At 32.1% G+C, this 24,527-nt stretch overlaps 1 protein-coding gene, 1 non-coding gene and 1 pseudogene across 2 annotated transcripts; 1 reads left to right on the forward strand and 2 right to left on the reverse strand.

Moving 5' to 3' along the window:
• Positions 1-7,150: 7,150 nt before the first annotated feature.
• Positions 7,151-8,819, reverse strand: LOC129293378 (pentatricopeptide repeat-containing protein At1g61870, mitochondrial-like). Its single transcript, XM_054931306.1, has one exon. The coding sequence runs from the start codon at positions 8,590-8,592 to the stop codon at positions 7,369-7,371; it is 1,224 nt and encodes a 407-aa protein (XP_054787281.1). The 5' UTR covers positions 8,593-8,819; the 3' UTR covers positions 7,151-7,368.
• LOC129293134 (uncharacterized) overlaps positions 8,667-24,527 on the forward strand; it is an 18,194-nt pseudogene continuing 2,333 nt past the window's right edge.
• Positions 8,794-8,865, reverse strand: TRNAW-CCA (transfer RNA tryptophan (anticodon CCA)). Its single transcript has one exon. It is a non-coding gene; the product is annotated as a tRNA-Trp (tRNA).

The raw sequence follows: 24,527 nt of genomic DNA on the forward strand, positions 1-24,527 counted from the left end.
ATGCAATTATGGACTCCATCTTTTAAGCCATAAGATTGTGTTATAAATTAGGTGGGTGGTTGGGTTCAATTGCCTGCTTTACCTTCTAAGTATTATCACAAAAATATCATACGTTCAATTGACAAACTTTACAGGCAAGTTACATAGTAGAGTATAACTCATAATTCAAAGATCAGGTAAGTTTGTAACACTTGCTAATATTATCAATTTCACAAAGCCATTAACGTCTAAACTTGTGGTTGATGGTGAAGTTATTTACATGGAATACGAAGGCCTCCCTCATTTGTTTCCATTGTGGTTGCTATGGCTACCTTGAAGATCATTGCTAGGAGAAAAGGTACGATAAGAATGCCAAACAAGAGGACATCAATGTTGGTCAAGGTATTGCCACTACCTCAAAATTTGATGTTCTGAACATGTCAAGAGATATGGAGAAGCTACGGCATGATGTGTAAGATTATGTCAAACCTACTGATAACAACGGTGACAATAATTACAGGCGCAAAGTGAAACAGACAAAAACCCCAAAGAAAAGGAAGGCTAAACACAAACAACAAAAGCTTCATAACCCAGGTCCTAGCAAGGAAAGCATCTTTCAAACCACTCCCCACAAAGCCATTCAAGCCCAACCATCTCTAGACAAGGCCCACAATCCAGTCACCCACATCCCAGTCCTTTTGGGCCACAATGATGTAATCATGGCCCAATTCTCACCTAATGATCAAGTGGCCCCGTAACCTAAGCCACTAGACTCAAATGTGAACAAAAGAGGTTTTAAACTTTCTTTTGGGACACGTGTTCAACACTTTTAGGAAAGGTTACTTCACCAAGCCCTTGTGTCCGTGCTATAAAGGAGATTGCTTATGGTACTCAGCAAGATCAAGGTCTAGATGACAACAATGAGGCAATTGACATACTAGTAAAAGTAGTTGACTTCAGCTCGACACTTAAGCAATGATTTTATTATTTTTTATGTCAAATGTCACTTGGAATTGCTAAGGAGCCTTAGATGAAAGGCTCCCCTCTACTGTGAAATCTTATGCTGCTAACTATAGACCTGATATTTTTGTTATTGTAGAGTCTTGAATTTCAAGCCTTAAAGTTGATAAAGTTATCAAGAAAATTGGATTTCAACACTCTCACAAAGTTGAAGCTATAATATTCTCTGATGGAATCTAGATCTTTTAGACATATAAAGTAGATATCCAAATCTTACATAATCACCAGCAATTTGTTCATTAAAAAATTAGAGTTTTCTTTGCAAATAAAAAAAATTATTTACTACTATTTATGGGAGCCCTTAACCCCAATTTCAAAAGTTCTTGTGGAAGGATTTGACTAATACTACTTCAACCTCTACTCATCCCTGGCCCTTTTCTGGCGATTTCAGTGCCACCATTAATCGTGATAAGAGAAGAGGTGGATACGGGCGTGACGACCATGGATGTGCTCTTTTTAAAACCTTTTAGAATTTAATGAGATCATCGATTTGGGCTTTAATAGCCTTAAATTCACTCGGCAACATGGCACCTTGTTAGTTAGACTGGACAGAGCTATTTGCAATGCCTCTTGGATTTCCTTATTACACTCAACCTTTATTGAACATCTACCAAAAATGCTCTCAAACCTTAGGCCCATTTAATCCAACTGGACCTTAATAATCAACCCACACTTACTAATAAGCCCTTCAGGTTTATTGCTTCTTGGATCACGTATCCAAATTTTGCAAACTTGGTTTAAAGGTGCGAGACCCCGGACCATGATATTATCAATGACATTCGTGAGTTTATAGCTGAGGCTACTCAATGGAACGCTCAAGTATTTGGGGATATTGAAAAGCGGAAGAGGAAATTGCTGGCGTGACTCTCGGGTTTCAGAAAAAGCTTGAAAAGGTGAAAACTCTCCCTTCTCAAAATTCTTACTTGACCTTGATTGTTCTTTACAAGCTAGATTTGAGGATGTTTGCCTTTAGGAAGAACTCCTATGGATCCAAAAATTCTCTACAAAATGGCTCTGTATGGGAGATTGGAACACCATATTCTACCACACAAAAGCCTTAATTCATCACCTAAAGAATCATATATCCGAGCTCAAGAACGAAAATGGAGTCGGGCTTCCTGATAAACAACAACTAGTGGATTTGGCATGAAATTATTTCGCAAAATTATATACATTGGAAGACTCTGGTTTTACACCATTTCCAATCATACGTGCATTCCCCAAAGTACCGAAGGAATCTCTTATTATTATGGATAAAATGGTCACCTTCGAAGAGGTCAAACAAGCTTTATTTGAGATAAAGCCCTTAAAAGCCTCAGGAATAGATGGGCTACATGCCCTTTTCTTTTAGAATCAGTGGGAACTTGTGGGTAAAGGGCCTTTTGAATTTGCGTGTGATTTCTGGCTTGGCAAACTCTTACACCAAACTCTAAACCTTATTCTTATAGCTTTAATTCCTAAAGTCGTCCCCAAACCTCAATATATCTGAGAATTCCACCCCATCAGTCTCTGTTCAATAGTTTACAAAGTTGCAACAAAAGTAATTGCCAATCGCCTCAATGCCATCATGTTAGACATTATCCTGCCGAATCAAACTAGTTTCATTTGGGGCAAGAACATTGTAGATAACATCATCATAGCTCAAGAGGTAATGCACTCTATGAGAAAGAAGAGAAGTTAAGGGGATGGATGGCTATAAAAGTAGATTTGGAAAAAGCTTTTGATCAACTTAAATGGGACTTCGTTGAGGATACACTTCAAAATGCAGGCTTGCCAAAAACTCTAATCAAGTTTATAATGACTTGCATTACTACTCCTTCTATGCAAGTAATTTGGAATGGTAAACTTTTGCAACATTTTCCCCGAGTAGAGGCATTACAAAAGGTGATCCTCTCTCACCTTACCTCTTCATCCAATGCATGGAATGTTTATCACAAGCCATCATTGCAGAAGTTAGAAAAGGAAATTGGCACACTACCAAGTTTAGGAGACAGAGTGTTCCCCTTTCCCGCCTCTTTTTGGTCGATGATTTAATTCCTTTGGTGATACATCTACTACTCAGATTAAAACTGTTCAGTGAGTTCCAAATCAGTTTTGCATCTCCTCTGGTCACAAGGTGAGTCATTCTAAAACTCACATTTATTTCTCCAAGAATGTTGATACTGCTTATCGTAACATGGTTTGTCAAGCCTTGGGTTTCCAGCACACTGAGTGCCTCGGTTGTTATCTAGGGGTTCCTCTAATTAATGGCCGAGTGACTACTAGAACTTATAGCTACATTTTACATAGATTGTTAGCTAAAACTCGCAGGCTGGAAGAGTAAGTCTTTATCCTTGGCAGGATGTGTAACTTTGTCTTAGTTGGTTCTGTGTTCAGTACCCTTCTATACCATGCAGAGTACTCTGTTACCTTCCTCTTGCCATAATGCAATTGAAGAGCTGATTCGTAAGTTTATATGGGGATACACTGACACTAAGCCGGGCATCAGCTTGGTCAAATGATCTGATCTTTGCCAACCGTTATCCAATAAACGCTGTGGACTCATTAAGTTGGAACCACAAAACAAGGCTCAGTCCAAAATTGCTAAAAAAATAGTGGCTAAACCAAACCTACTATGGGTGAGACTTTTGAGAGGTAAATATCAAATTCGAGATACTCTTCCTCTGGACATTGGTAAGCATTCATCGTCTCATTTCTGGAGGAACCTTGCTGCCATATGGTCAAATACAATGATGCAGATTAAATGGACACCAGCTAATGGGCGCAACATTAGGTTTTGGTCAGACTATTGGGTGGGTGACTTATGGCCTTTATGACATCTCTCCTTTGCTGATATACCTAATCAGACTATGTGGATTCTAATGGGCAATGGAGATGGAATCTGTTCCAACATCTTCCGCGGGCTATCCTTGACCAAATCAAAGGAATCACAATTGAAACCAACTCTCCTATGCGCCTGACTTGCTTCTGGAATCTCAACAGAGATGGCAAATTTAGTGTTAAATCAGCCTACCAAGTAGCTTCTTCTCTAAACTGGAATGATGTTGATATCAAGTCGAAACTCATTTGGAAGCTCCCTGCGGCTCAACGTGTTCGTACCTTGTAATGGCTTTTGCTTAAGGAGTGATTACTCACCAATGCTGAACGTTTCCCTAGAAAGATGACACATGACCAACACGGTTGACTCTGCCACAGTCCCATAGAGCACATAGATCACACCTTCAAGGATTGTCCCCTGGCTGCAAAGCTTTGGAGGAAGGTGCTCACATCTGATATGCTTGCTGATTTTTATGACAAGGGTTTTATCTCTTGGCTTGCTGGCATCTTTAAGTCGCCACAACTGGACCTCTTCTGGCAAGTTGGTATTAGTGTTCTGACATGGAAATTATGGGAAGCTCGCAATTGTTGGATTGTTGCAGCGGAAATCATTGATGAGAACCATTTTTCAGTGCACCTTAAGGCTATAATTAACCATACTCGGTAATTTTTGCACTATTAATTCCTTGATGTAATCTTCTTTATCTTTGTTTCCTCTGTACAGATGTTTCATCATTAGAATTTCCCCTTTCACTCAAACAAAAAAAAAAAAAGAAATGGAAGGATGAAGCAACATGTTTTTTAGGGTCAAAAACTAACATGATTTAAACAAACAAATTGACAATGCTCATGAATATCGTGCGATATTTCTTTCTATTGAAACTTGGTTGAGAAGTGATGCATTTTGTGTATTTAGACATGCATAGAAAAAGTGCACTTGCCTTTAATATTTATAATTGCACTTCATGTTGTGTATTTATAATGGATATGCTTCTTAGCAATAAATAAAATAAAAAATTTAAAGCAAGAACTTATTGAATGGGTTATTTTATCACTTTTTTTCCAAACCATCATAGCACTTCTCCCTTTATATTTGAACATATAATGGACAAAGACTGTTTTTTAATTGTTTGTTTTGATCATGCCCATTTCCATAATATCAACTTCTTAATAAAAATATCAATTGCACAAGCAAAAGTCTTAAAGGAAAATTCATTTCAAAAATTTAGCTTGTTAAATAGGAAAGTTTTTTAAACTTATATGTGAAATTTCATGAGGTGGGACTCAACATAACTTCCTTCACATTTTAGTCAAAAAAATAGATGGGAGCAAAGTAGTTTGATTGAATTGGAAATCAGTTGTTTTTCTCCCGTTACATGTTAATAGTTGAATTCTAAGTTTCTAATTATTGCATACCTTGTTCTTCACTCTCAATATTTAAGCTGTATGTTACGGGCTGAGAGTCTGGCGCAGCACACGGCGCCCGTGCGGCGTCCTGGAGGACCCCATAATCCTCAGGACAAGCCTTACCACATACGGATCACACTGGTTTCGTCCTGCCATGGGCTCATCAGAGAGGCGGCACTAGCCCCCGACCAGTTGTGCACACAGTCCGAAGACTGAGGCAGAACACCCCCAATGCTAATGTCACCCCCTTTACCCATATTGTGCGAGGCTAACCAGCGGATCGTTCATTATCTTGGTCTTTACACGGTCACAGAAATATCATCCGTGACATTCTCCCACACCCAATCTAGCACGCCCTCGTGCTAGGGGAGAATGACTCCGCCCAAGGATCGTACGTACAGTACTGCCACAAACACATCAGCTTACTTGCTGAGTGGCCACCCGAGTCCTGCACTCTTCGGACCCACTCGCACCCGCGAGCCAACAAGAGTGGAGTCGACAACAGCCAACCTTCCCGCCCGAGTCCCCACTTTTGGACCCACCTGCTCGGAGGCCTTTCTGGAGCGGTGCCAAGGCTGACCAATCCCAACGTGGGACCCCACGCGCACACGACAGTAAAGTATGTCCTGCTCTGATACCACTCTGTCACGGGCTGAGAGTCTGGCGCAGCACACGGCGCCCGTGCGGCGTTCTGGAGGACCCCATAATCCTCAAGACAAGCCTTACCACATACGGATCACACTGGTTTCGCCCTACCATGGGCTCATCAGAGAGGCGGCACTAGCCCCCGACCAGTTGTGCACACAGTCCGAAAACTGAGGCAGAACACCCCCAATGCTAATGTCACCCCCTTTACCCATATTGTGCGAGACTAACCAGCGGATCGTTCATTATCTTGGTCTTTACACGGTCACGGAAATATCATCCGTGACATGTAGCTTTTCAGACTTCGTTTATATGCCCTGATCAACGTGGATTGAGTTTCCCATACTGTTGTAATGATATTTAAACATTTTTTTTAAAACAAGTTAAGCAAATTTGACGAAACCAATAATATTAATTTTAGCACACCAAACCTATAATTTTGAAGAATGTCCAAATATTTCACCGCCTGAGCCTAAAAAGAAAGGATTGTTTCTTTACAATCGTTTCAGAAAAGTAGAATAAATAAATAAAAAGATGGACGATGAATATTGATTCCACAGTGGGATATTATCATGATGATTCCTTCTCCCAGGTTTAATTAAAGAGCCAATCGAGATCTCAATCTCTAATATCATAAGCATTAATGTAATAATAAGATGAATCAAAATTGAGCGTTTCAAATTGCCAGCAAAAGTCAAGTAAAGAAGCATCTCGTGGTCGTAGCGTTCACAAGGGGAAAAAAAACAAAATGGAAGCACCTCATTGACATTGCATATCAGAATTCAGAATCTATGCGAATTTGGAAGCAAATATTATGCAATCTGCGTTTATTGAGTAATTTAGAAAAAAAGAAAATGAGGGGAGAAATGGGTCAACGGAAAGAAAGGAAAGAGACCTCATACACACTTTTATGTCATTTATTTTTTTCCCCCTTAAATATACATGATACATTATTGTAGAGAATAAAAATCCACTTGAAGAGCGGACAGACAAAGAGAGCTAGTGGTGATCAAAACTAGCCATGACAAACTAAGCCTACACATTACTGCAACTGACAATTCACAAATTACATTTTACTGTGACATTCATTATCTGAAAATGATCATTTAAGCACTTCATCCGACAACTTAGTAAGCTAGTTCAGAAGAGATCAAATCAAACCAAGAGTATTGTGATCTTCTCTTTTGTCTACCATAAGGAGAGCGTGAGCGTCACTGTATAATGCATCAGCAATCCGTAGTGTTCTGTAAAATGGTCATGAAATTAGTGATGGGCCAGTGCCTAAGGTTAAAGTCTCAAGATAATGAGTTATAATGAGATTGTTAGGTGTCAACACTCCTACAAGTATATTCATAATATGGTCAATCCACCTAATGATTTTTCATGAGCTGACCAATAAAGACAGAGGACATGAATGGACTTGACCGGGAAGGATACAAGCCAAGCCACTGATAAGCCGAATGTCATTGAGTTTTCAGGGTTTACAGTCATCCCTATGAACTATGAAGGCAATTTGGCTTCAATTTCATCCCATTGAGCAGTGTTTATTTTCTTGAACTTCTGCCTGATACGCTTAATAAGATACTTAGCATCATCAATCTTTGAAATGCTTATCAACCCATTCACAAGTCTTTCCATTACTGAATAAGGTGGAAGCCAACCATGCTTCATACTTTTCTTGGCAGTGAACAACGCGCCCACAAAGTCCTCCCCTTCGCACAGGAAAGAAATCAGAGTAAAGTAACAGGTGGGACTGGGTTTGATGTCTCTTGCTACCATCTCACCTAACAATTTCTTAGCTTCGTTCAACTTCCCTTCTTTACAGAACCCATGAATCAAATGGCAGAAAGTAGCTGTGTTTGGCTTCACGCCCCTGGACATCATGCCATTGAGCAAAGCCTTCGCTTCAGATGATTTCTTCATTTTACATAAGCTCTGAATCCTAATGTTGTAGGTGGTAACACCCGGTTTAATACCATACTGTACCATCAGTTTCAACACCTTTCCTACGTCTTCCAACTTTTCTTCATTGTAAAATCCAGCAAGCAAATTCCCAAAAGTAGCCTCATCTGGCTTTACACCTTTTTTATCCATCTCAGTCATTATTGAATATGCAGAACTAGACTTACCCTCAATGCAAAACGCCTTGATTGCCACATTATACATGTCAAGGTTGGGTTCTATTCCATATGTTTTTGGGAATTCGAGGAAAATTCGACATAACTCCTCGTAGTTCTTAACAATTTGACAAGCAACAAACAAAGCATACAACGGTTTAGCGGAACGAGCAATACCGAACTCATCAAGTTGCTTGAAAGTGAGGATGGCATCTTCAAGCATGTTGGCTTGACCATACCAGATAATAACGTGGCACGCAAAACCCTCGTTGTTATGAAAGTCCGGGCGGGTCTTCAATTCCTCAAGAAATTGACGGATACCCTCAAAGTGTTTGGATGCGGCGAGCTTGGAAATGGCGATGGAGAAACAAATGCGATCGATATAAGCCTCAGGGTTGAGCGTAGCGGAGCGACAAATCTCGAGCACCCGTAGTGGGTCCTTCTCGGCCTTGAGACGGGCGAGAACCGGCTTCGATTCCACCCTCGAGAAGGGAGAAAAGGGACCTGGCCATTTGATAATGTTAGCCTCAGGTGAATTTGAAGATGATGCGACTGTGCAGTAGAAGCGATAGCGACACGCTTGGCGCAGTCGAGTAGCCAAAAACATTGTCGCTCTTGGGAAGGGGAATCTAGGGTTTTCGGCAAAGAAGATGATGGGTGAGGTGATCGTATGAGGGCGCGATGCGTGATCCCCTGTTGAGTCTCTCGATCAGAACCGCCGATCAGTTTAGCTTCAGGTGATCGACGGGGATTGAACGCCGCGTTTTGATCTGAAAACGTCGAAAAAGAGGAAGATCCTTTAGGGATTTGAACCCGACGTGAATCGAACACGCAACCTTCTGATCTGGAGTCAGACGCGCTACCATTGCGCCACGGATCCAGGCTTTGTGATAGGAGTGACAATTTTAAGATAATTAGAAATCTTTGAGTTTTGACTTTCACAAAGACACGATAGAAGTATACTTCTTTTTGTCAAGATGGTAAATATTTTTTAAAAAATTAAATATTTAAAAATATAATATTATGAACAAGTTTTTAAATAATTTATCAATAAATGACTTATGAACATATTAGCTAGATTTTCTTGAGAATAAATTTTTTGAATATTAATTCCACCATTCTTTTGAAGATCGTAAGTGAAAAAAAATTTAGTGAAATATGTTTTGTTCTATCCCTTTTAATGTGCCATTTTTTTAATTGGGCAATATAGACAGTATTATCTTCATATATGATCATCAGGATCATTTTGTTAGAAGACAGATCATAAGTAGTTCATATGTAATGGATTAATGATTTTAACAACACATATTCTCAACTTGCTTCATGTGCAGTTACAATTTCTACATGATTAGATGATATAGCTAATATTGTTTGTTTCATAAATCACTATGAAATGGCTATACCACCACATGTGAACAAATATCCTGTATGTAATCTACCAACATGAGAATCAAACAAAAATTCAGTATCTGCATAACCAATAAGGTCAACTTTAGATACTTTGGAATAAAATAATCTCATATCCATAATATCTCTAAGATAGTAAAAAATGTGCTTAACTCTATTCCAATGCCTTCATATCGGTGAAAAATTATATCTCACTAATAAGTTAACAACAAATGAGATATCAAGTCACGTGTGACTAGCGAGATATATTAGTGATCTAATTGCCTTAAGATATAGTACTTGTGAACCAAGTAGTTTTTCATCATTATTTTGAGGTCTAAAAGGATCTTTATCTACATTCAATGATATTATTACATAATGGATGTGATTTATTCATATAAGATTGTTTTAAGACTTTTTTGGTACAAGTTTCTTGATATAGAAAAATTTCATTATTCACACATTTCGTTTGTAATCCAAGACAAAATTTTATTCTTTTCAAGTCTTTCATTTCAAATTCTTTCTTTAAGCAATTTATAGCTTTTGAAAACTCTTCAAATGTTCTAATAATATTTATGTCATCATCAAAAATAGCAATTATAGCAAACTCTTTTCTCAATCTTTTCATGTCCTTCTTTCAACAAATATTTACTAAATCGATTATACTACATACACCCTGATTGTTTCAAATTTATTTAACTTGATTGAATAATTTTTTCGAGAACTTGAATTATATGCTTTTGGCAATTTGTGTCTTTCAGGGAGTTTCACATAAATGTCACTATCGAATAAGCCATACAAATAGATTTTAACAACATTCACTAGACACAAACACAAATTGAGTCCTTCACTTATTGCAAGACTGAATAAATATCGAAAAGTAGTTGCCCACCATTAGTATGTTTCAACAAAATTAATTCCAAATCTTTATGTCAATTTTTGAGCTACAAGCCGTGCCTTATATCTTACAATTTCACCCTTTCATTTCTTTTTCTGCACAAAAACCATTTATATCCAACCATCTTGACATCTTTAGGCGTATAGACTATAGGTCCACAAACTTTTCACTTTTCAAGTGACTTTACTTCTACCTCATTTGCGTCTTTCCATTTTGGCTAATCTTTTCTTCATTTGCATTCCTTAATGCACTTAGGTTAATAATCCTCATTATCAGTTATTACATCAAGTGCTACATTATATGCAAAAATATCATTAACGTTGACTTCATTCTGATCCCATTGTATTCTATTCATAACATAATTCATTAAGATCTCATTCTATTCACACATTTTAGGAGCCTGAGTTTCTTCTGAAATTCAAACATTAGTAGTGTCAAGTGACTCTTCATGAATTACTAACTTTTTTTTTATTATCCTTAATCTGATCATCTGTGTTTCTAATTTCTTTTCTTTTTTGATGATTTTATTTTTAGAACCAATAAACCTTACACGTTTCATGCGTGCTTTAGAATCATTTGCAATAACAAGTTATCTAACAGAAACATCAATTCTAATTGAAGCATTAATAATTAGAATATGTGATTTGGTTACTTTTTTTGGGTCAATAAATGCATTTGGCAATTGATTTACTAAATTTTATAAATAAATTATCTTTTAAAATTTTAGTTCACATTGCTTGGCACAAGGATCAAGATGAGATGATAATAATTCATTCCAACTAATTTTTTTCAAACTGCCAATTTTCTCCCCCTAATGTTAGAAAAATTGATTCATTAAAATGAAATTAATAAATTGAGCTGTAAATAAATCTCCTATTAATGATTTTAAATATTTAATTATGGATAGAAATTCATACCCAACATATATTCTCATCATTCTTTAAGGACCCATCTTAGTGCATTATAATGGAACAATTAAAACATATACTGCATATCTTAAAATTCTTGAATGAAAAATATTAAGTTCTTGACCAAAAACTAATTATAAAGGGGATCTCTTACAACAATTTGTTGGTATGATAATTAATAATTCTGCATGTAAAATTGCATGTCCTCAAGTAGAAATTGGGGGATTCGACCAGATAAGTAATGGTTGTGCAATCAATTATAAACATTTAATTAATGATTTTGCAAGTCCATTTTGTGTATGAACATATGCTATGAGATGTTCAACATCAATTCCAAGAGACATTTAATATTCATTAAAAGCTTGTGAAATAAATTCACCAACATTATTTAAATGTATTTTTCTTAATAAAATAATCAGGAAATGCGTCTTAATCTAATAAGTTAAGTAAGCAATCACACAAATGTCAGGTTTCAAGAAAATAATAAGCAAACATGCCAGCATTTTGTTAATGCATGAATTGAAACCATAATGTATTTAAAGGGATCACATGATGAGTGTATAGGCCCACAAATATTACCTTGTATGTATTATAGAAATGTGAGAAACTCACTTTCTATTTTTGCTGGTAATAGTTGAATAATTAACTTTCGTTTAGAACACACAGTACATGAGAAATTATGAAATTGCGAAATCTATTGATCTTTCAATGAATGTTCACATGATTTTTTGTTTATCTTTTGCATCATAATTGACCTAGAATGGCCTAACCAGTCATGCCAAATGTTGAATTTATTACCATTTTGTAAACTTATAGTTTACAACAGCATGTATTTCAATTGTATTAGTAAATGTGTAATACAAGCCAAAGAAAAAGGTATGTACTTTTCCAAATGTGCATTTTTTTACCAAAAATTAAATTTTTGATAAGAAGCTATTCTTTATTTTTGTCATTTGTTGTCTTCAAGACCATTGGCATCTAGATATATTTTCGCAACCAGTGCCCAAGATAGATTTTTTTTTCCAATAATGTCAAGTTGAAAGATTCAACATATAGATATTGTTTATAATAAAAAATAGGATAAGAGTTAGATGATATTCAAGATTATAAAAGGATCAAATGGTTAGAAAATAGATTAAATCATATATGAACATAAAAATTACCTTGTAATGAGAAACCTTGCTACATAATAGATTACCAGAGTTCTCATACTGATAACGTGTTATGAAATTAAGCAGCTAGAAAATAAAAATACTGAGAGAAGAAGTAGAGACAAGAAAATGATAAAACTTCTTATAGATTATTGTATCCTTTAATACAAATAACATACTTTATTTATAAGCGTAGTCTTATACATCAAAAATTATACAAATGATAAAGGCAGATAAAGGATAATTAACTCTTATGATTGTGAGAGTTTCATGGGAGAAAATGAAAAAGAGGTGAAAAAGATGAACATTCATTATCCTTTTAATATTCATAACATAAAACAATTTAACAGTGAAAAAATATTATTGTAATTATAATTTCAAAGTGATAAATAAAATGTATCAAATTTATACTTAGGTATTTCCAAATAAAATTCTACAGGCCTTGGCTGTAAATTTTCCTTCATGAAACAACATTTTTTATGATACTTTTCTAAATTAAAAATAATACGCAACATATTTCTTGATCTATTTTTTTGCCAGAAATATTTCTTAATATATTAACTTAATTGTAAAAAGATTTTAAAATTATAATGTTAATACTCAATTCTAAGTTCTAACCATATGTTTTGGCTTCTCATTAATGTCATCAATCTATATATGGAGATATTTTATGGTGGATGATATTATTAATTTTCCATCAATTTTATTCTTTAAGAGTGTGTTTGGATGCATAAGTATTTGGATTTGAAACAAATCATACACCTGGATAAATCAAAGTCTTTCATGTTTTATTATAACTTTTTTACAATTTCAAATTTATTCTAGACCTTATATATAATTATTTAAAATTCCACCCCTCATTTTCTTCATGTTTTGATTATTAGAACCTTTATTAGTTTTGCCACTCCTCTCATTTTTCATTAACGTGAAGAAAATAAGTAAACCATCAATTTCAATGTTATGTTTTTGCTTCAAATATCAATTTATCTTTATTTTATCTTTAAAATTTTCTTGCACTATACAAACAAAGTATTTTAAATATAAGGATGTTAAATCTAAAACTTAATGTAAATTTACATCCATTAACCCATAACAAATGTTACTTAAAAGATTTGTTTGTTTAAATGAAACGGTAAGAGTGGTTTAAATACACTTAATCAATAAGTGTCTCACGTGACACATTAACAATGGTTTAATTTAATTGAATAATTATCAATAATTTTGTTGTATAATACTCAAAAAGTATAAAATCTCAATTTTTTGCAAGGTATGATAAATAAGGAGTGTTTTGATAGCGTTGATTGTTTTGAATTTTCAGCCAACAAAAAATATATTTTAATAATTTTTAAGTACTAATGACATTTAAAAGCTGTAATTGAGATGCTTATTAAATGAGTGTACTTAAAACACTCATTACTTTATATAAAGTTAAGAGGTTAAAAATATATTGTTTATTGTTTTATACTATAATTTGTTTGAAACTTTTTTTTTTAAATAAAAAAGGCTATGAATATCGATACACTTGCCTCATAAGAATATCCTGATATTGATCGACGCAAGACACGGGGCATGAATGATGGATGGCGGGAACGCAAGAAATGGGAACCTCCTCCTAACAACAGGATGATGAAGATTAACGTTGATGGAACTTTCTCGGCAGGATCGACTCAAAACCTTCATTGGGCTGTTAAAAACTCATTAGATAAATAAAAATATTATTTTGTTGAAATGTACTTCCTCTTACATTATGAATAAAAGTATGCTATTTAGTTAAAATCACATAAAGAGTTTCTCATTAGGAGAATGATATCAAAGTCTCATACAAAAAAATTAATTATTGTAAAATTTATTAATAACTGAACTAAACTACATTGATAACACAATCAATTATCAATGCAATTTAGTTCAGTTGTCAATGAACTTTATAGTAATTAATTCTCTTGTGTGAGATCGAATTGTAATTCTCCCTTCTTCATTTCCCCAGCCACACCAGCATGGCCATGGCACAGAACGGGAAAGAAGGTGTGTTTTTTTTTTAATACACACAGGGGCAAAAGGTAATTTCATCAAAGGTTGAAATAAAAATAAAATTCCTTTCTTGTATCAAGGGAATTTGAACCAGGGACCTGAAGGTAGACACTAAAAGAATTTCTACTAAGCTACTAATACATCATGAAAGACATATCCCAAACTAATTAAAATACACTTAGATTATCTGATTACAAATTTTAATTTAACTTTAATTTATGGGTCATTACATGAATGAGACCTATCTCATTTACCAAGTATTTTTAGTTAGGCTAATGTCATAAATTTCATTAAATGTAACTGGCATTTTAATGATAGAGGATTTATGGTCAGAATTTATAAAATGAGGGTGTGAGATTTAAACTTTTAAAGACAAAGGAAGTTATATGTAATTGATCTTAAGTTGAGGGGACTTACGTGCATTTTTGTTCAAAAAATTATTTTCTCTTGACTTTATAAATAAGTCTAGAGAGAGCAACGTAGCATGTTTGAAAAGTTTGTGGAGAGTCCCACACGAATTCATCGAATATGCACTAATTGCATGTTTAATTTTACATTATAGATGATCAAAATTTTGATACCGATGCTTTTCAAAGTTATATTTAAAAAAAAAAAACTTACATATTTAATCTCATATGTTTAAAGTTCTTATTTTTAATTAAATAAAGATATATAAATCTTTTACAAATGATTTTAATAATTTTCTTTGAGACTTTATTGATAAAGTTAAGTCCATTTCTGTCTTTATGACCGAAGTCCTGGCTCTTAAACATGCTTTTATGCTAACTGTTGATTTTGACAAGGACAGATTGATCTTTGAAACCGATTGTAAAATCCTCTTCGATAGAGCCTTCAGTTTAATGATTATGAGCTTCATGACTAGAATTGTCGAGGTATTATCTAAGAAAATGCACCAACCCTGCTTCTAAGGTTGGGTTTAAATATATATATATATATATATACACACACCTCACCTGGTCACAAGCAATTCCCAAAACCACTCCCTATACATATACTTTATGTCTGGTTCAAAATATAACATTATTTCAATTAGTGTTTGTCCAAAATATAAATAATTTAGTATTTGTAATCTTTTTATTTTATTTCTTGAATTTATTAATCTAGATTTTCATGTTCATGAATTTATGACATTTTCTTACTCATATAAATTGAAATTAAGGATAAAAAGAAAAAATATAATATTTTTTCATGGGAATAAAAATTTTATTAGTATATGAATTATTATTAAAAGATGCTTATATTTTATACCAAGGGGTATATAGATCTAATGTACATTATCAAGGTACAAGGTTTGAGAAAAACCTTGTTATTTAAACGAAAATATTATAACTACTTTTCTATTTTTTCTTGATTACAAATATCTCCCATATTAAAGTAAAATATTTTTTTAAAAATTCTAAATAAAAAGAGAAGTCTTTGTATTAGGTCCCGAAAACTCATAAGAATCATGACACGCCTCCAATTTTTTTTTTTAAAAAAAAACTTATGAAGCTTACAATTTCACAAGTTACTTGGCTTTTTTAAGGCATTGCATATTTTATCTCATCCATTATTTTTATTTCTCAAACCTTATAATTATTGAGGAAATTTTTTCATGAAAATATATATTATATTTTTTTCAGTGCAAATTTTAAAAGAATATAATTTTAACATTATATTTAGAAATTATTTATTTAAAATTTATATTATTTGAATATGTGTTTTTTAACTATATAATATATTAATCAAATATTTAGTTTATATTACGGCATGTTCAGATACACATCCAGATCAATTTTGGGTTTAAAATTATAATTTTAAAAAATCTTATCCAAACACTCCCAATTTTCTCAAACTTCATGTGCCTAACTCTATTGGGTATAGGCTTTTTTTTTTAAAAAAAAAATTGAGAATCAATTCTTAGCATTTGAACATTTTTTCTTTTCTCCATATTTATAATTGACTCTAAAAAATTATTCAAATAATTTCAATTGTCAAAATCAATTTAAAAAAAATATTATTCAAACATCACCATATTTTATTAATTAATTTTTGCTAGTTAAAATCAAAATACACCTATAAGCAAGAGGGGACAATTGTTTGGATAAGGGGTGAGAGGAGTCGTTGTCACAATGGGAGAGAGAGATGCGGCGGGTGCTTGGGAACAAATCCCAAACCAATTTGTTTTTCTCTCCATTTCTCTCTACTTTCATCTTCTTCCTCTTGCATTAAAATCTCTACATTAAAATTCCTTTTTTTTTTCTCCCCCTTGCAACTAAGGTTGTCCAGAAATCCTTTGTTCCTATTTAACTAGTTGGACTTGATCAGTCTAGTTAAAAACTGATATTTTAAGATTGAAAAGATTGAACAAATCAGACTATTTTGTAAGTTAGATTGAATAGAAAATTAGATATATTACTTGATCCAGTCTGGCTTTATTAAATTTATTTAATATGATTATAATTAATTTATTAGTTATTTATAATAATAAGTTAAAACTAATAATAATTTAATAAGTTTGGTTCCTCACACACTTAAATTAATAATTTAATAATCTAAATCACTTGGACTATAACTAAAATATTTTTTTATTGTTAGAAATTATTATGATTTATTATAATTATAAATATTTTTATTATCTTAATTGAGTTTATTAAATTGAAATTGATTATTGCTTTTCATAAAAAAAAAAAAATTAAGTAAGTACTGAACTAATAGGAACAATCTTTCAATTCTAAGGACTAAGTCCTATCTTATTAATCTTTGAGTTATCACTAAACTAGATTAAATTATTGATTGTCTAACTCAATTTTTTTTATAAAAAACATTAAATTTTGAGTTAAATTGAAGTTAATCTCGTCTAATTCTTTGTATAGTCATCCCCCGAACCAAACGCAAGGTAAATGTCTCCCACAAACATTGAAACCTCAGACGGAGTTTTACTGTGTAGTATCCTTTGTAAATACTTTTTTAAAATGTAATATTTAGGTAAATAATTTTTATTTTCACCGCATGATGGCCAATTTGCAATGTTACGAAGTTGCTTTGTTTGTTTGTTTGTTTGTTTTTTTTTTTTTTGCGACAGTCAATATTTTTGCGCGCGCTACTAATTACCCAACGCGTCAGGTATTCTCTCATTGGGTGACAGGTGTACTAGCTAGTCGTTTGTGTCCCACACGAGGGCAAAAGTGGGCCCCACTCACACTGCATGTCCCGACTTCCCAGCGCCATCCCGCCAATTTTGGGAAGTTTTAATGGAAAATTCTCACACAAGAATCTTGTTACGAACAAAAATTCAAATGTATCATATCGCTCAAAAAATATTTAAAGCTTTAAAATATATTCTCGATTCAAAAAACCAGCATGTTTTTTTAAATTAATTTTAATTTAAAATATAAATAACTTAATATATATATATATAAAATTTCATTTTATTCTTTATATTATTAACTTATATATTTGTATAAATATATCTTTAACTCATTAGAGTATATTGATAATTAGGATTAAGGAAAACGTAATATATTTTTTATAAAAATAATGATTTTAAGGATTTTATTAATATACGAATTTCTTTTCAAAAATTATTTATGTCTTTGATTTGAGAAAGTACTATTTAATTATAAGAAATGAGAACTTAAAATATCAAAAGTGTGGAAGGTTGACTCCCGCGATTATGCGCTAGAGCTGTCATTCTCTGCTGCCAAGCTAGTAAGTGGAGAGGAGACAAATTTACTCCGTAATCACGCTCACGTGACCGTCTACAATCTAAATTACGCACAACAACTTTCAAATTTCAAACCTCAAATATGTCTCTTCTAGTCGTAACAGGCAACACTAGTCGACTCTCTGCCTAGCTCTTCTTTAATTTTTATATTATAAATATTTTTAGAATTTGCGTAATCAATAACATTTTTTAATTAAGACACTTTAGTAAATAAAAGTAAATATAAAAAGAATGTGCTTTTTTAAGATAATTAACTAATTCACTGATAGATATACTCCCTCCGTTTAAAAATGTATGACATTTTTAATTTTTTAAGATGTAATTGTTGCTTTTTTAAAAATGCCCCTATTAATAATGATTTTATATTTATTGTAAGGTGTTTAATATGGATAAATATGAAAAGATAGAGTTAGTTGAAAAGTGGGTAACTATTTTATTAGGAATGAAATTCCGTTAAAAATGTCTTATATTTTTTAACGGAAGAAATAATTTGATAAAAAGTGTCTTATAATTTAAAAAGTAGGAGTGTTATGAATAAATAATTCTATGTTTTTTGTAAGAAGCCAATGACATATAAATCATAGTAACATTTAATGAATATATCTAAAGTAAAATTATATTGCATTTTTTTGTTTTTTATTCATTTTATAAAATATTTATTTTAGTTATAATTATAATTCGTCTCATCAATAAAATCTCGTATCTCATATTTGTGAAATTACTCAAACCAATATCTAGAGAGAACACGCTTACAGCACAGTCGTTAACATTTTCGTTGGATGAAATTTAAAAAGTGATTTTATTATTTATAACTTGTAGATAACTTAAAATTACGTGACTTTTTTTCCAATCTTTTTATGGTTATATTATATTGACGGATAAAGAAAAGAATCTTTTTTGAAAAAATAAACAAGCAAGACTATAGTAGCAATGACTAGTTGGTGGACACAAGAACCCATGTTAGGTGTCACCCCAAACTACTCACATTATGACATTTTATTATTCTATACGGTGACGAAGAATGAGCCACGGGCATGAGACAGCAAGCCTTGACTAGGTGAGGCTCATCGCTCCCTCTCGTCTGCAAATAAGCGCGCACGCGCGCGCAAACACGTAGAGGTCACGCACTAACAGCTTCAAGTTATAAATGAAATTAAATCTGTGACTTTCCATTTATAGAAAAGCTTTCATGCTACTAAGTTGTGATTGTTCTGTTTTTAAACACAGGATCTTTATTTTTTAAACGAATTTTTAACATTATTTTCATTAATTTCACTGTTTTTCAGTGACTGACCAAGAAATTTTAAACTCCAGCTGAGGACATTGTACATTGATAAATGGAAAAATATTAATTAAGGATTATTAAAAAAAATCTATATCATTCAAGGATCACTTATTGTTAAAACTTGAATCGATGCTTATTAATTTAAATTATTTTTTATTAATAAATTTTCATTTGAGTTTTAATAATTCATTTTAAATTAACAACAGTTCATTTCAAACTTATTTTTTATTTAAATTTTGACATTAATTAATTTTTAATTAATATAAGTTTCTTTCGGCAGTTGTTGATTGCTACTTTCCCTTGATAAATATAAGGATGTGCTCTTGTAATATAAAAAATGTATCATAAGAAACTTAAAAACGTGAGAGAGAAAAAGAAAGTTTAGATGGAAAAAAAAAAGTAAAGTAACCACAAATAAACTATAAACTGATAAATATAAATTGTGTGATGTTTTTTGCGTGGTCCATAAAATCTATGGATATAAAAATAATAAAATATTTATGATATAAAAAAATAATATTATTAATTACAATACATAATTAATATTTATGAGATGGGGGCATATACATGCTACATATGTTTACTAGGAAAACTAAAAAGAATTTATGGGACAGTTGTGCCTTGGTAAAACTTATTGCACTTGCATTTAGGAACATATGGAAGAGAAAATGTATGAAAATTTACTTAGAAAATTACATTTAGAAAAAATAATATTGACTTCTCTTATACTCAATAGATAATTAATGATCTAAAACTTCAATCTAAAACCAATCATATCATCTAAGAAAATGCCAAATATGAAGTTAAATGGTGGCATTCAACAACTGGGTGGGTCAGGCTCGACATTTATATCTTTGTTAACACCAATAGTGTTATAACTTGTGGAGGTATCATCAAAAATGATGATAAGAGCAATTAAATTAAAGAATTCTCCAAATACTTTGGTTGTTATCCTAGCATGGCAACTGAGCTCGTGGAATTTTTGAAGGTTTAATCTCTGTTGGAATGTCAATCTTAACAAAGTCAATGTCTATTATGATTTAATAGAAGCCTTATCACTCACTAAATACAACTTCTCTAAAAGAAACCCATTTTTTGACACCATCATGAATATTAGAGATAGGACCAGGTTAATTACCTTCGATTGTGTTTGTAGAGAAGCTAACAGATGTGTCGATTTGCTCGCCGACAACATTCTTTAAATAATTTAGACATTAGGATTCTTGATAATTCTTGACTAATTATAAAAAACCTTATAATTATAAACATGACTTGATTTTTGTTTCTTTTGAACGATTTTATCATGGCTTTCTAATTCCAAAAATATATGGGGGTTTGTCCATCATCATTCTCACCATTTTTATCTCTAAGACTAAATACTTTTGCTAAAAGAAAAGTATTCTAAAATAAGTGAAATCCTACATTTGTTAACACAACAACAACAACAATAAATAAATAAATAAATTTAACTAATTTTTAATTTCTATGAATTAATTAATCATACCTTACATCTTATATTCAGGACAAATGAAGAATGAGTGCACAGAAGCATATAGACACTTTTTAGCTTTTAGACTCGGTCCCCTCTTTAGACTTTAAAATATATTTAAGGTAGTATTTAAATTGATGTATTTAGATTTAAAATTTTGCATTTTAAGTCATTGTGTTTAATTTTTTTTTGTTTTTATAATTTAAATAACAAAGATTATTAATATATATTAGGTAGTATTTCAAATATGCATATAAAGATTTAAGATAATAAAAGTTGAAAAGAATTTCAAACTATGAAAGAAGTAAAATAAAATTTAAATCTAAATTTTAAAATTTTATGAATTCAAATAAGAGATTTAATCCAAATGTATATTTGCGTGAATCTGAACATAACATAATTCTAACACAGGTCATGTGGGTCCACTCATTCTTTCTTTAGCATTTTTCCTGCAGGAAAAAAAATAGGAGGCAGAATGGGGGGCGGGGAGAAAGGTAGGAGTTATAAACGGAGAATTCGAAAACAAGGGGCGAAAGGGATGGAAGATGAATATTCCTTGCAGGAAAAATAGAAAAAATATTTAAATCAAAACTTATCTCTTAAGAAAAGAATTAATTATTTTGAAATTAATCTTAGTTTTTAGATTTAATCCTATTAAATACCTTATAATAAATATAAAGGCATTCATTAATGGGACATTAAAAAAAGGTAATAATTATACTTAAAAAAATTTAAAATATATTATATTTTTTAACATCTAATTATTTAAAAATATTTTATATTTTTTAATGAGGAGTAAATTTTTTAAAGGTTATCTCCTCCTCCTTTTTCTTGTTTTTTGTTTAAAATTTATGGAGGCGCTGTTGGATCATCTTCACCCAAAAATATTTATCATGAATTTAGAAAAAAAAAATTATATAAAATGTGAAAATATATTTTAGGATTATGACCTTTCTTTTTCCTTTCTGTTACCTTTTGAATTTCAGAAGAATTTTATAGTAAAAAATTTAAAATATTCAAATTTCATTTATAATTCTTTATAATTTAAATTTAACATATGATACATGATAACTACTAAATGCGAATAGAGATAATCACTGCCGCAACCATTATACATTATACAACACCTACTGAAACTCAAACTCCTAAGTAACAACAGAAAATGAATTAAATCAAGCTTTCTTGGTTAAATTTATTTTTTATATTTTATATAAACCACCTCAAACATTCAATTATATATTACATAGAAAAATAAAATTATATTATTTATAATTTACAACAATACAATTTGTTATAACTTTTAAACTATATTACTCATCCTAATCAATCATCAACTTCTTATACAAAATAATCCCATGCATGTAATTATGTGTTACATTAAATTTGACAAAATAATACCTCATTCAAAATTATAAGATTCTTTTGAAAAACATTTGATGTCTCAAAATATTAAACACTTTGAGAAGATTAATGTTTTATTAAATAAATTATTTTAAATATTTACATTTTTCTCTCTATTTAATTTCTATCCAGCTCTCTCTCTTTTTTAATATATTAAATGAGGATATTTTTAAAATTTATATTTATCTTTTTAAAAAAGTTATTAAGTGTGTTTAATAAAGTTTATTAATATATAAAATTTTATTTAAGTATCTTATAATTTGAAGAGAGTATAAAATATCTAACACACGTAACCATCTCTCACATTAAATTTGATAAAATAGAAATCAAATTCATGACTTTTAAGTAGGACGGTCCATCATATGGATTTTATATTATATATCTATTATTGATTAATTATTGATTATTGATATATTAATATAAAAAATTACGAGAAAACCGGTCTAAGTTAAACAGGTTAATTAAACCGAATATATTTGCCTGCTGAGGTGGTGACTCAAAACCAATGCACCTAAATTTTGCTCATTAAAAAAAAAAAGAATAATTTGAAATATGAAAAAAAAAAAAAAATACAAGTGTGTGTTGTATTTAAGACTGATTAGAAGCTTCTGCAAACTTTCTGAAAGATAAAAGAAAGAAATGAATGTGATCTAACCTTTGGTTAGAGCCGTGGGAGAATCAGGTCCAAAAAGTTTGTTGAGGATCACTATCCCTAGTGATTCTTCAGGACTGAGAGTGGGACTGTGTGAGTGAATTACTACTTGGCTTGCTCGTGTTCCTGAATCGAATTGGCTTCTTCGCATGAGGAATTTGCCTCTGAGCTCGACGTTCGTCGAGCAGATTCCTCCTCTTCTCGTCTCCAATTGGGTGGGACGATATCAACAACAACACTGTTTGGCAGAACGCCGTCTACTTCTCTCTCTGCGGTTGCTATGCACTCGTCTCCACCGCTGCTCTGGTCACCCCCCCGCTCCTTTCCTATACTGCTGATCTACTGTCACTGCAGTTTCCGCTTATCTTCTTTCTCGTGTGATTCTATGTGATTAATTGCTTAAGCTCTTTCAGAAAAATGATTTTGTGTCCACATTCTGATTTTCGATTGCGCTTTCTGAATCAATTTATTTTATAGCTTGGAGTTTCGATTCTTTTTCCCAGCAAATTCAAGCTGGGAAACCTTTTTCGTGAGTGATTGCCCTTTAACAAATATAGCATTATACATTCTGTTCAACCTTCGTAAGCATACCTCTGTTTTTGACATTGGCCGAAAAATACTGTTTTTGCCATAAAAAAAGCGCTATATTTTAATTAATTATTAAAGCTTTGTGGCTATTCGGTGCGCTCATCTCTTGGTTAATTTACGAAACGAAATTCATGGGTGATGATAATTTTTTTTTCCTTGTCCAAAAATTTTTTTGATGCCTTGTCTAGTACTTCTTTAGCGCGACAATTTCTAATTTTAAATAATTATTTTTAATTTGTGCGTTTGGAGGGTTTGATAGTAAAGTGGAATTGACTGAAAGTGATTTCGTTCTTGGGAAATGTCTTTTGTACAATTTAAAGAAAATAATGATGACGAGGCAAGGATAATTACTGTAAAGTAACGATATGTGTATATCTAAAAGATATTATATTCTTTTTTTTTTGGCAATGCAAAGGAATGTTGTCCCATTGATCGCGCCAAACGCCCTGTGGTGGACTTCAAGCGGTTGTTTATTTCCCACTATTTGTTTTTTTCCATTGTGTTTTATGTCCCAAAGAATCCTCGTCCTGATGTTGTCTTCCTGGTTCCAAATACTGCAGATTCAATTGATAAGAATTGAATTAAGAGTTCCTGAATATGGTTGGACAACACAAAAAGTTTTTCATTTGATGAACTTCATTGTCAATGGAGGTGACGTTGAGAGGCTTGATGCTTTCTATATTTTCATTGTTGTGTGCAATTTTGGGCGTCTTACTCTTTTTGCATTTCCATTTTGCAGTGCGTGCAGTGATATTTGGATTTCACCACCAAGTTTTTATCTTACACCAAAGGTTAGTACTGCACCTATGCTCTTTATAATTGCAAAGTTGAAGAGGGAATTTTTTTTTTTTACTAAGAAACAGGTTTTTTTAGTTTTTTATATGATACAGAGTGTATATTGGCTTAGGTACTAGTTTTGGTTCTATTGGATCTTCCAGGGTACTCTTTTTCTCAGCATATACACTTCTAGTTCTTTTCTGGGCAGAAATTTATCGTCAGGCACGTGTTTTGTTCTTTCTTATCATCTTT

This window comes from Prosopis cineraria, unplaced genomic scaffold, assembly GCF_029017545.1.
Source record: "Prosopis cineraria cultivar Desert tree isolate PC_DT_omini unplaced genomic scaffold, ASM2901754v1 PC14, whole genome shotgun sequence".
Taxonomy (NCBI): Eukaryota; Viridiplantae; Streptophyta; class Magnoliopsida; order Fabales; family Fabaceae; genus Prosopis; species Prosopis cineraria.

Bases quoted from the DNA above. Each gene is read 5' to 3' on its own strand.
- LOC129293378 (XM_054931306.1), bottom strand. From the start codon at position 8,592: ATGTTTTTGGCTACTCGACTGCGCCAAGCGTGTCGCTATCGCTTCTAC.